General features: G+C 35.4%; 1 protein-coding gene across 1 annotated transcript; it reads left to right on the plus strand.

Moving 5' to 3' along the window:
• The first annotated feature begins 497 nt into the window (after window positions 1-497).
• Window positions 498-14329, plus strand: LOC310638537 (carbonic anhydrase 13-like). The gene is made up of 7 exons (XM_083359696.1): window positions 498-653; window positions 5593-5790; window positions 6383-6501; window positions 9521-9616; window positions 10658-10720; window positions 12364-12519; window positions 13111-14329. Exons 1-7 carry the CDS (start codon window positions 623-625, stop codon window positions 13222-13224), a joined length of 777 nt encoding a protein of 258 aa, XP_083215822.1. The 5' UTR covers window positions 498-622; the 3' UTR covers window positions 13225-14329.
• The last annotated feature ends 3 nt before the right edge of the window (window positions 14330-14332 follow it).

The following is a 14332-nucleotide window of genomic DNA, read 5'->3' on the forward strand; positions in this document are numbered from 1 at the left end:
TTCCTTGGGATTTTGCAGAAAATAAAATAAATCCTTCAATCACTTCTGATTTTCTTTTAGGTACTTTCACACCTTAAAAAAAAAGGCACCGCACAAGCTTGTCTGATTGCACTGCACATTGTCTTTCCTTAAGACAGTTATTTTAGATACAGCAATGCAAAAAGCTCACTCGCTCGGTGAGTGGTATTTAAATTTGATAAATAAATATATATTTTTTTGTTTTGTTTTTTTAAAAAAGGCTACGCAAAGGAATCCCTCCCCATTCTCGCTTTTGGAAAAGAGCACGTCTGAAGAGCTGCCCCCCCCCCGAACGCAGCACCCGCGCAAGACGTGTAGCTCGGGGTGCCTTCCTTTCCCGTGTCGCGTAACTCCTTCCCAAGTGACATTGCCCGAATGGGGGCTGCTTGCTGACCGGCCCATCTGGAGGCCAAAGGCGGAGACGCAGCGGCGGCTGGCACGCGGGAGATAAAAGGGCGTCGCGGGACTCTGCTGGGCGCGAGCTTCTCACTGCCTCCGCCTGCCACCTGCTGCTCCTGCCGCCGCCGCCGGTCTGCACCCCTTTTGACATCGAGACGGTATTCGCCTCTCTGCATCGCTTCCATCCCGTGAGCAGACTAAAGTCATGTTACACTGGGGATACGAGGAAGACAACGGTGAGGAAGAGAGCTGGTGGCTCTCTGGGCGAATAGGTGCAGGGGGCGGGCTGTCGGGGACGACCATCACCATGACCACCACCACGACCATCCTCATCACACGCCCAGTTCTTTCCTTTAGTTGGGATGGGAGCAGGTGGAAGGGGTTCCTTCCTAGGCCGTTGCGTCTTCAAGCCACTTCCACTAGACTTGCGACCTCTCTCTTACGTTTCATGTGTTTCCTTGAGAGCAAGCCTGATTTCCAATGTGACGGGATTTACTTCCCAAAAAGTACCCATGGAATTTATTACAAACGCGGAAGAAACACCTTCGCTTAGATCGTTCTTTCTTTTCTTTCTTTCTCTCCCTCTGCTGTATTCCTTTGGAAGCCAAATTCCTAAAAGTTTTGTAGAGTTATAGATGCATTATTTTTTGTAGTTAGAGTACATTTTCTCTGAGTCTGGATATAGTTAGAGATTAAATGAAATTTCTTGATCATAAATTTGAAGCTGCAAAGTTAGGACGAAACGTAAAAATGGAATTTAAAAGGATATTGCATAACAAATTACTTTTCATACTCAATTATCTAATTCTTTTCTATTCAGCCATAATTTTGGAGGGAAAAGGAACACTCGCCAAGGATCTGTGGAGAGAATAAATCACAAGTTATCTTAAATTGCTCAAAAATTATAGAAGGGTCAAAAATCTTGATTTTTACTCCATTGTTCCTAATAAGAGAAAGAAACAGCTTCATATTGTCTGCATGAGTGACGTTGGAGCATTTAAGATATGCTAAGTGAGATAAGGCAGTTTATTGTTTTCCCATATTTTGGTTCTTTTTTGCTATATGTAATGTTAAGAATCACAATTAATATTTTTTAATACAGACTTGTAATAATGATCTTTGGATTAAATCTGAAGGTTTATGGTTTGCACATTCTATGTATCTATTCTATCTCTGCACCTCTGTACCTGTTACATTAAAATTAATATCAGGCCAGGGAAAATATTAAAGTGAGTTCACAGAGATACTTAAAATTAATTTTACTTCAATTCCAGTTCTTAAGTGGCACACTTGAATTCTGTTCATGTAGGAATTCAAAAGAGAAATGCATATTATCGACAATACTGATTTTTAGTTACTTCTACTTCTTTTAGTTAATTTTTGCAAATAAAAACCTGGTGCAGCTGGAGCTCTTTAAACCTGAAAGTGATTTTGAATGTGGAAGGAATAAATGAAAGATTTATGAAACATTTATTAAATATTATTGAGATATCAAATGTTTCTTCTGTAAAGACCCCTTTGATTTTTTCCAATACAAATATATTTTTTGAGGGGTTCTAAGTTTCCGCCTGTTTGGCTGATGAGTTTAGAACAACTCTGATTTTGTATACTCCTTTACTGTCTGTGGTAGACAGGATTCAGTAACAGATTTAGGAAGACATTTTAAAATGTACCATGTTTTATTGGATGTGTACTTATCACAATAATACAAGTAATGAAAGACTAGTTTGGGTTGCTGTTTTCTAATCTCAATGCTACAGCAGGGTGGATGACATCTGTTTAGGAAGCAGACCTTTGTGTCCTGCTTCATAAGGAAGAACTTAGATAAGTTATTAGAAGGCTGGGTGTTACATCTAAGAGATATTGCTTTGGTGGACTAAATACATATCAAGATTATCCAACAACATGTCAAGCTTAATTTGTTTCCACTATCAGTGGGGGCTCCACTTGTAATACAGTGGGGTTCCTAGGTTTGAGAACCTAATAACATCAAAGCTTTGTAAAACTTTGTCCTTTTATTATCCGTGACTCCAGTTGTGTTGTTGTGATCATACAAACACACAAAGCATTTTTGGAAGTTCAGCATTAATTTTCTGTACTTAGATATTTTGTATTTCTTAGGAGGTGTCTACTAGTTGGAAGGAAGATTTATATTATTAGCTCATACTAATAAATCACTTGTATACATTTTTCCATTCACATTTATTCCTGTGAATAAGTTATTATTAGATTCTCACTGTAATTACCCAGAATAATGGGTTAGATTAATAACTTTATGCTTCCATTGAATTAAAAAGTTTGTGGTAAACCATTCCACAATTACTAAAGGCTATTATCCTATTATCACTTTTAGTAAACATGATGGAAATTCCTCTTGAATATCTGCATAGGATTGCCCTCTAAATCAGCATGCTGGCATTTAAAACTTAATAAATGTAAAGCATTTGGGGAGCAGAAGTTATTTATTCCTTATTTGATGTACCTATGCGAGGATAAAATTACTTAAGCAATCAGCTCAGTAAACTTTTGTCTGTCTTTTTTTGATACTGAATGATAAATATTAAATGATATAAATGATCTTTGAGGAATGAAAAATGATATCGCTGACTCATTTGCAGTACAATTTGTCTTTGCATATATAGTATGAAACAGTGCAAAAGATAATCTTGGTGGGACAGAAATATGGTTGACGTAAAACAGACAGTGTGTCCAAGAGATGATAAGGAACATGATGCTGTATTTTTTTCTCCTGAATTAAAAGCACAGAAGGTTGAGATATTATTTTATTAGTCTAAAGGACTTTAGGCAAGCCAATAATCTCTCCATCTCATCTATCTTGCTAAGCTCTTGATGAAGAATTTTGATTGATGGATTCTGACCAGAGTAATATAAAATGCTAAGCTTGAATTGGTTTTTCTGTGTTAGGAAATACAAAATATAGGTTTGAGGATTTCATAATTTCTTCCCTATCAATACTTGATAAACCAAGTAGAATATTATTTTAAAAAATATTCCCACCCATTTCAGAACACAACTCTAGGTGGCTCATGACAACAATAAAACCCAGAAATAAACCATAAAAATCATAAAATTACATAGGTTCACTTGTCTCTAATGCTTAAGATTAACTAGTGTATTCATCATATTATAGATTGGGTAGAATCAAGTCAGCTTAGCACCTCATACTCCTTTCATTTTTTTTTTGAAATTTCAAAGACAAGTAAGGTGTGTATTTAAAATAACGATCCCTTGTGATTAAAATTTTATGAAGGAACTTTGTGCTTAGGTAGGAAACTTGCTTTGAACACTTAAGATAATTGATTAATTAAAAAGTGATTTTCAGTCATTTCTAGAAAATGTTATGAGCTATTTCAAGGGAATGGAGAAAATATGTAGGATGAGTGTACATTTTTTCTTGGTTTGAGAGTTGGATTACACTCTGTACAGTGTTTCAAGAACTTAATTCCAAAGTAGGCAGGACCAGACTCTATTTGGGGAGGGCGGTGTTAGGATTTTTAAGTACGGAAATCCATTCCCTAATCATTCATTTTATCTCTTAATAATGAAAAAAAGAAAAAGGTTCCAAAATTTTGGTACCACCTCCAATGGCATAATGGCAACCTGATTTTGCATTCCTGCTGAAGGAAATCTAAAGTTAAACCAATTCCAAGTTTGGCTAGAAGCGTTTCTGACAACAGAAATAACAGAACAATTTCTTTTACCGTATTCCTTTTACAATGCAGAATTCTTCACTGAATGAAAAAGAATAACAACCGCTATTCCACAACTTATTGCTCTTCATTTGTGTTGCGATTACACTTCCTAGAATTCCCATTAATGGCAGTCAGCCTGGGTGGGCTACTTCACAGTAAGCAAGGCTGCCACTCACTTGGAATATTTTTAAATAACATTTTATATTATGGCTAGTGTGTAAAGCTGATCTAAATGCCAGTTACTCAAAATGTTATTAGGATCAATAACTGACCAGTGGTTTGCATCTATGATATACTGTAACTAACAGATATCACTTTTCCCAAGGATTGTACAACCACTGTTTTATATTTTTTTTATAATATCAAAATGCCTAACACTTTTACTACCTTATAATTCTTTCATTTCTGCTGAAGAAAGCTGGGACAATTAAACTAGGATAACAAGTACCTTATATGCAGTTAATATGCTGAGTATTTTGGTTCTATTTTCTATTCTGCCCTAGATTGATATTTGTGAAGTTTGGTACTTCTAAAATTTAACTCCTGGTATTGCACATATGATAATGACTGGTAGACTGAGACTTGGTTGTTTCAAATAAATAACTCAGGTATTTTAGGGGGGAAATGCAGACTATATAAGTTCTGATGACAAAGTTAGGAAATCACCTTCTACTTTGAAAAAAAATGTATATAAATGTATATAAACTGTATGTACCAATGAGAGCACAATTTTTAAAACTCTTGCTAGCATTTCCCTATTCAGTTCTAAGTGATATTGTGTAGTACACCATCCCAATTCTATCTTGCTGTATTGCAATTATAAATCAGTTCTGAACCGTCTTCCATGACAGTACAGTATTTTCTTTTCAAAGTGACCATACTACCCTATGTCAAGTTTGGAGATCAGTTTCTGGGCTTCCTAAGCCATGCTTAGTTTCATGAATTCATTAGGCAGAATATCTTCTTCAACCTTATCTAAAAGTTTGATGAGCCAAAATTAACCTATATCTCTGAATAAAGCACTTTCTATGTTACTGAACCAAAGTAAAACATTATAGTTGTGTGAATGACAGATTAAATCATCTGATGGATAAATGTTCTCTGAATCTATTGCATGTGTGTTAATTTCAGGTGTTTGCTGCATTCCTAATGACCAGAATGCCTGGAAGTAGGCAGAAAATGAACAGCTCTAGTGTTCTAACCTGCATCCTTGGGTATTCAATTAATTAGAATTAAGATATTTGTGTAGAGGGCTGTCTTTCAGCCCACCAAAGATGATGGGGTGGTATATATTCCATCCCTTTAAATCCAACCATTTTAAATTATTATTATTTTTTTAAAAAAGAAAAATAAGAAAATCCAGGTAGGTTCTTGTGCATTTTCTTATATGACAAATTCTTTGTTTGTCAGACTGTACCAAATGATATTCTGTAAACAGTGTTTTTACTGTAATGTATTCTAGGACCTACTCACTGGAAGGAAATTTTCCCCATTGCTGATGGAGACCGGCAATCTCCCATTGATATTCAAACTATAGAGACTAAATATGACCCCACACTGCTTCCTCTCAGCCCCATCTACGATCCTTCCTCTGCTAAAGTCATACTCAATAATGGACACTCCACCTGTGTGGAATTTGATGACACTGAGAATAAATCAGGTTTGTTTTCTAGCAAATCTATGTCTGATTTAATGCTCTATAGCTAATTGTATCTAAATTATAAGGCAGCTCTTCTCCAGAGAAGATCCTTTTACCTTTTCACTCGAGTGAGTTTCAGTTAGTTGTAATTGTCTAAATATGTTTGCATTCAAATGAGCTGTCCACATCTTTCCTGAATATGATTTTATCTGATTGGGTGCAGAAAGTTGGATACCTTCCTAAAAAGCCCCATTCAAAGTGGCCTAAATTCCTTTCTCAAACACGGCTTTCTCTCATCTTCGGCATAGTTAGTTTTATGTTGCTCTCATTTCATGGGAACAGTTCAGATTTCCTTTGCAATCGTTTTTTGCTTGCCTTTTTTTTCCTCTGTAGAGTGAATAGCAATTTTCAGGACAGTTATTTAGAAAAAACATAAAGCATGCAGGGGAAATAAAGCCCTCCAGTGCTAAGCTAGAACCTCCAGCAGTTATTTAACACTGAGAGATCCAGTCAGTGTTTTCCACACCAGTTTTCAAGTAGTCTGAAAATATGATTAAGCACTAAAAGTTTCCCACTCTCTGTTTAACAATAAGAATTATTAATGTTTTTACAGTGCTAAGTGGGGGTCCACTCGCTGGAAATTATAGGCTGCGACAAATCCACTTCCACTGGGGAGCCAGTGATGACATTGGTTCTGAACATGCTGTGGATGGAGCAAAATTCCCAGCAGAGGTAAAGTACTCCTCTGAGCTGTTCTGAAGCAACAGGATTTACTTTTGCAGCATAATTAAAGCTGTCATTTCTGAGATGACTATTGCATAAAGCACTGGTGTGATTTCAGCAGTAAAATTATTAATTTTCAATGTTAAATTTTATTATAGGACCGGTTGCATGTGTTTAGTGATATTGGCCAAAAAATGTAGCTGGTCACGTTCAGGCAGGAGAATGTAATACTATATGATGAATTTTATTATTTAGTTTGGAAATTTTTAATTCCAAATATGTAATTTTTGGAATTTAAAACTAGCCTGGCTGGGAAATTTTCACTGTATCTTGTATATTTATCATATCCTTGGTAGTAAATTACATGAATTTCCATGGGAATTACTCCCAATCATATCTGCTTAGAATTGCACATCAGTGTTGTTGTTGTTTTAATTAAAACCCGTGCTGTTGATAATATCTGGTGGCTATGGAAAGTGGTTTTGGTGTGATCTCAGAAACATTTCCATATTGTCTTTCATTTATGTCTATTGCACAGTATGTTTGTAGCTATTATGCTACTAGTGCATCTGTAGCCCATTGTGAATTTATTTTCTCTGCTTGCCACATGTCTGTGGACACTGAATTTTTTAAAGGAACGTACCTTTTGCCGAACACAGGTGGACAAAAATGGTGAGATTCAATATTCTGACCTCACACATAACTGCTATGGATGCAAATCTTCCGTTAAAATATTCCAGTGTTCACTGTCAAGTGACATGGTAAAACTGCTGTGCAAAACATGGAGGCCCTGGAATTAATCAGCTCTTTGGGTTCATATTGGTGAATACCAGAACAAATAAAGCAAAACTATATTGCATATCATTTTCTTCTTTGAGAATTAAACTTCTTGTCCACTGAAACTATAACTAGCATTCTAAAGAAAATTAATAATTAATTTAAATGCATTTAAATTCCAAGATTTCCATTAGGTTTAATAATTTTCTGTTTTCCTCCTTTTCACTTCACTTCTCAGCACACGGGAAGTATGTACTGATCTCAAATTGGCCTTACATTTTACTAAGCCACATAAGCAGGATAAACTTGCTAGAGGAAAATGAGGGTCAATTAAGCATGTGGGAATGCCTAACCTGTAAATACTAAGCCTTCCCTTTTATATTTTTCACAATATTTGTGTCAGAGAGAATAAAACTTAATAAAACAGACTAAAGTGCTTTCTGTTGATGTTTTCAAAAAAAAAACCCAAGGGAAACAACACTATTTCCCTCTTGGCTGATTTATTGGTCTGTTGGATGGGCTTGAGACCATGCTGGGTGGAGATGTAGTGAGGTACATCTGTGTGGAACCAAAATCAATGTAAATGTTCTGCTTTTATAATAGTATAACAATTCTCTCAGTCAAAAAGTGTAGTCCAGTTACAATCTCTGTCAATTTATTTTAATGTGTTTTCCATGCTGAAATGAAATTACAAAAATGCTAAATGGAAGAGACATTATTATTATATATTAACATTATTAATATATTATATATATTAACATTTCCAATGATTGCTTTTCTCAACATGAAGTCCTCAAAAAGTATAAATTGCTTCTAGTTAACTAACATTAAGCAAGAAACTTTTCTGTTTTTTTTAATATTTCTGAAATGGAATAGTAGTTTGAAATAGAAGCACATGTTTGTCAGTACTGTAATGAAAGAACTGAAGATTCACAGAAATAATGTCCTTAATCAAATAAAGGAAGATAGAAAAATGCCTAAAATTAATGGGGGGAAATCAGTTGGGGGAAATGACATTTGCAGTGTTTAAAGACTTATGTTTTCCACAGGAACCAGGTGAGATGGAATATAACGAATTAATAAGAGGTGCTTAGAAAACAGTATGTTCCAAAACAGATATATAGCTGGAAAGAAATAAGTTTCATCTAAGAAACCAAATGGAAGGAGAAAATATTGAGGAATGTTTAGTTAGTTTAAAAAGTTTTCCCTCTGCCGATTATCAAGAACCCACTAGAAACCCTACTGATTTTGAAAAAAAGACCCTAGATTTGAGAGAGTGTCAGGCTGATCATATGGGTGGAGATATGCCCAAAAGGTCAGTGAACAGATGTACGGTGTTGAGCCCCGGGAAGAAAAGGCTCTTTGGCTCAAGAATGCACCTCTGCCAAATTGGCACATGCAGGAAGAAAGAGCTGCTCTGCAAACAGAAGACAACACTGTTCCTCTGGCAGATGATCTCTGTGGATCCAAAGTCCTATTAATCTGAGGCAGCCTATCTCCTGGACCCAGGTGTTTCCAACAGGCTGCGATACAGTTCTGCTGAGGATGATGCATAAAAGAAACAGGCCTTAAAAGATTTCTCCAACAAGCTGTGGTGAAAGAGCGGTGGTAAGACAAGATACAGTACATACATCTTTAAAAAAAGAAGTCACGGGCCGTAGGGATGGGCCTCCCCCACAGTGTTTTTCGTGTCCTTTCTTGTTTGTTATTTTTCATTAATAAAAGCCATTCCTGTTGAAAGCATTGGTTTCCTTTTTGTAAAATGTTCACAATATTTCAGGAGATATATTGTCCGGCTTTTTAAAGTGTGTGTGTTGACACCTTAAGAATCCAGATTTAGCAAACTGAGCCATTAGAACTTCTAGATTTTATTCATAATAATACTTTGCACTTACAAAGCAGCTTTCTTGAAAGGATGTTAAAGCCCTTGATCCAGTGTGTGTGACTCTGAGAATCTGTGAAAGAAAAATGAGGGTGGGAACACAGCTGGTGGGAGGGACTGGCATGAGGATTTGTCATAGACTCTTTTTATTATTTTTATAAACATGCCCCAAACTAGGACTGACTAGAATGGATCTTCAGAGCTTTGGACCAGAGTGCGTGGAGCTTCCAAAGGACTACATGCATCAAGATGGCTTTTGGCTACTCGTAAAAAATAATGACTTAGCTCCCAATACTCCATCATGTGTTACAGATTCCTGGCTAACTTCATAAAGTGATGATTAATTTTACTTATTTTCTTGCTTTTCAGCTTCATGTGGTGCACTGGAATGCAGATAAATACCCCAGCTTTGTTGAAGCTGCTCAGAAACCTGATGGATTAGCAGTCATGGCTGTTTTCTTAAAAGTAAGGAAATAAAATGATATTCTTTCATTTCAAATGTAGGAAACAAAAGATCAGACTATTGTTTAGCACATAATTTTGTCTGTCAGGGCGAGGAACATTTTACTGGTTCAAAACTAGGCATAATGGCTTCCAGGGGGATGAGAATCATAGTGGTTGGGCTTATCATTTGTACCTTTCACCAATTTGGGTGCTGGAATCAATTATAGACCCTCCAGGATCTTAAGTGGATGGGTGATTCTTTTTTCCTGGTTTTATTTGGGGAAGATGGAATTTTCTCCTTTTTAAAAACAAGCCTATTTAAACCTATTTTACATTTACTCTACTATTTTTAGTACTTTCTGTTTCCAAATGTTGAGAAATTAAAATTTGACAATGCAACTGGGAATAGATTCAGAGGACACAATGGATCACCTTGTGGGTGCCAAACTCCCCCTGCACACATATATATTTGTATTCATATTTGAATTTTTTTTACAAGAAATACCCTGAAGAATGTATGTGATGTTTTAGTACATACAAATATATGAAATATTATATGGAAAGCAAAGTATTTATTTTTCAAACTTTTAAGCAAGAAAAAATTCCTAGATGCAGTTTCCTTTTATGGAATGTACACCCTCATTCACCTCATTATTCCAAAAGAGCCTTTAAGAAGATATTCTCCAGAAAAAATATCTCTAGAGTTCTACCATACCAGCCATGCAAATGTATTCAAAAGTACATCTTCCTGGAATTAGCAAAGTTTGCATTAGATAGTGTGAGGTGGGTTGCATATTCATAATTGGATTTAGTAATAGGATTATAATTATAGAATAGCTTTACATAAAACCTCTCATTTTTCTTAGGTATTTTGACATTTTATCTCCTGTGGTTATTTTTTAAAATACATTTTCTTAATTGCATATATTTATGCTTTCTTTTTAAACTTTTCAGATAACCATTTTGCTGACAAAAGTTAATTGTAAAAACCAGTAAAGTTTAAAATCAATAAAACTTCATTTTCTCTCAGACAAAGAAATGATCTTACGTTTATATTTACAGTTGGGTGAATGCAATTCACAACTGAAAAAAATCACAGACAAACTGGATACCATTAAAGTGAAGGTAAGGCAGATCAGGTCCTAGTACCGTTTATTCTTACTGGGATTGCAATGCAAACTTTACTACTAAAAACTATTTCAGATAATAGATGGCAGACCTGTTGATTCACAGAGTTATGATTCCTCTGCTGGTAGTGTGGAACATACAATATCTCTATAAATATAGATGATGAATCAAAATGCTAAATCTACACGTCCTCTTTCCGGTTCTCCTCAGCTGCTTTAATTGAGTATTGTATAATAATTTCTAGGGTTGTCCATACAATTGGAGTGCTTTAAACCTTTCACAAGCACACTGTCTCTTGCCATTTACAGGTGGTCCTTGTTTAGCGGCCACAACTGGGACTGGCAACGCCGTTGTTAAGGAAAGCGGTCACTAAGTGAAACTGCAACTGTGCTTATGATCTTACTTCAGCTTTCCATTGCTGTATAGACCTGCGAAGGTCATAAATGCTGTGATAGATCACAAAAACTATTTTTTCATCAGTGTCATTAATGGCAAACAGTTGCTGTACAAGGAAATCCTAAACGAGGACTACCCCTATAGAAGCATTAAAAGCTACCAAATTTTGGCAGTAAAATGGGCAAAACCTTTAGATGGAAGTAGAGAGGATACAGAAAATACTAATTCTGCCCTCTTGATATTGTCCACATATTTGCAGCCCAAATCTGGTAGTCCTACAAACATTAGAGTTTGAGAAAGGGCAACTAAACTTGATTTTTTGAGCTGTCTGGCCCAGACTGAGGGGTTTTAATTATTTAATTAATGGGGTTTTAGTTAAGTTCAGGGATTAATTTAATCTTAGTTTTAATCGATTTTAATTGTATGTGATGTATTTTAACTTTTAATTTTCCCTGTAAACCGCCCTGAGTCCTATGGGAATAGGGCGGTATATAAATTTAAATAATAAATAAATAAAATAAAATAAACTAGTGCTGAGAATGAGATGCAGCTACAGTATGTATGAACAACCATAAAGTAAAGTAAAGGTAAAGGTTCCCCCGCACATGCGTGCTAGTCGTTTCCAACTCTAGGGGCCGGTGCTCATCTCCGTTTCAAAGCCAAAGAGCCAGCGCTTGTCCGAGGATGTCTCCGTGGTCATGTGGCTAGCATGACTGGACGCCAAAGGCGCACGGAACGCTGTTACCTTCCCACCGTAGTGGTCCCTATTTTTCTACTTGCATTTTTACGTGCTTTAGAACTGCTAGGTTGGCAGAAGCTGGGACGAGTAACAGGCACTCACTCTGTTACGTGGCACTCGGGATTCGACCCGCCAAACTGCCAACCTTCTGGGGTTAATTGTATGTGATGTATTTTAACTTTTAATTTTCCCTGTAAACTGCCCTGAGTCCTATGGGAATAGGGCGGTATATAAATTTAAATAATAAATAAATAAATAAATAAATAAATAAATAAATAAATAATAAACAAACTAGTGCTGAGAATGAGATGCAGCTACAGTATGTATGAACAACCATAGAATAATCTAAATCTCTGTGTTCATGGAGGCAAAAGTGGAGAAGGAAAGGTATCTTCTGGAAGCAGGAAGCCTGCCATAGAAGGAAGAATTAACAGCAAAAGTTATATGCCACACAGTGAGGATGAAGAGGGCATTTACTAATTCCTGCCATCCTTCTTTCCTTTAGGGTAAACAGCACAGGTTCACCAATTTTGATCCTTCCTGTCTGCTCCCTCATTCACTGGACTACTGGACTTACCTTGGGTCTCTCACAGTCCCCCCTCTTCTTGAGAGTGTCATTTGGATCGTTCTTAGGGAGCCTATAAGTGTTTGCTCTGAACAGGTATGTTTTGGCTCTGACCAGAGACAATACTTTCCCATGTGAAATCTCTCTTTTTAAAGGGGTTCTCATACGAACGTTTGCCATTTATTATATTCTGATATCAGAAGTCTACATGGGTCACCTATTAAAATCTAACTATATTAACCACTCAGATAGTCCATAGGAAAAATCTGTCTATGTGTCTTGTAAGAGTCGGCATTGACTGGATGGTACATATTTAATCAATATTAACCATTAAAGTGCAAATATAATTAAGAGCTCCTTTATTCGGTTGCAGTGGCTTGTCAAAATTGCGAGATAGTAAATGTGCGCTTGAGGCTTGTTCACGCTTAATGTGTTTAAATGTTACAGTGCAAATTAAATACATTCAGTTTATGTTTACAAATATTATGTAGGCACTGTTTCATAATAAGTCATCATTCATTAACTCTGTTTTTGTTGTTATGTCTTTATGGGTTCATTTGGAAACTAATTGCTCATAAAAAAGCACAGGTTTATATCAATATGTGTCACAAGGAAGAAAATAATGTGCACGTGGAGTGCATTTTTGGCATTAATTCTTGCTGAATTTTGTACCTTTTTTATCCACAGCTGGCCAAATTTCGCAACCTCCTTTGCACTGCTGAAGGAGAGCATGCCTATTGCATGCTGAAAAACTTTAGACCACCACAGCCCTTAAGGGGGCGGGAAGTAAGAAGAAATTAAAGGAAGAATAATTTGCTTGACACTGGATGCAAAACCCATTTAAAATATTGCCCTTATTTTTTAAAAAAAATATTTTAATTTGAAGTGTGGCAATGTTTTTCATTTTTAAATTGTAGGAATTTTGATGGAAATACAGAATAGAATAGAATAGAATAGAATAGAATAGAATAGAATAGAATAGAATAGAATAGAATAGAATAGAATAGAATAGAGTAGAATAGAATAGAGTAGAATAGAATAGAATAGAATAGAATAGAATAGAATAGAATAGAATAGAATAGAATAGAACATTATTATGATCTCTGACAATTTTGCCCCTACAATATAAGTCCCAAATAAAAACCTTTGAGCTTGTATAAAATAACAGTAAATGCAGAGTTTGTGTAAGTAGTGAGATGATAAGGAGAAATAGAAATAGAACAGGAACTAAAATACTTATATCCAATTCATGACATAAAGTTTATTTTATTGATAGAATATTTTTGTTCAATTATTTGATTCATCTATTTTAAATAATAGTTTTCTTGCAGTTTGACGATGTTAGAAAGGCAATTAACAATGTAAGAAGTTATTGGATTGCAATATGATATAATAAATCACATTTATTCTGAATTGTAGTTAATACATCAATATTCCATTTAGTGGTCTGAATAAACTTCATGCTATTATTTGATTGCCGTGTAGCATGCTAAGTGTAGTGATGAGAATTCTATAGACATAATTTAGGGTTTGTGAATGAAATGACCTATTAAATGTTTTAATCTTCCACTCAGGGATTCTAACCATTTATCTTCAAAACATCCTAGGAATTGTTGCTCTGTAAAGAAACTCAATTTAGCTAATTAGACTAGAAAGCAAGAATGGCAATACACTTAAAAACTCCAGACAACTAACAATATAAATGATGTGAATGATGGTTTGGACATGGCATTGTTTCATATTTAAAAAAACTATGGATCTTAATATTTTCATGCTATTTTCATAAAAACATTGTTCAGAAGTAACTTTGAATCAAGGTAAGGAGTAAATAAATATTATTGGTCTATACTCTTATGTTAGATATTTTTTTAAAAAAATATTGACAATAAATTAAATTTTCTTCTAACTG

The sequence above is a fragment of the Vipera ursinii genome (genome assembly GCF_947247035.1).
Source record: "Vipera ursinii genome assembly, chromosome: 3".
Classification (NCBI taxonomy): Eukaryota; Metazoa; Chordata; class Lepidosauria; order Squamata; family Viperidae; genus Vipera; species Vipera ursinii.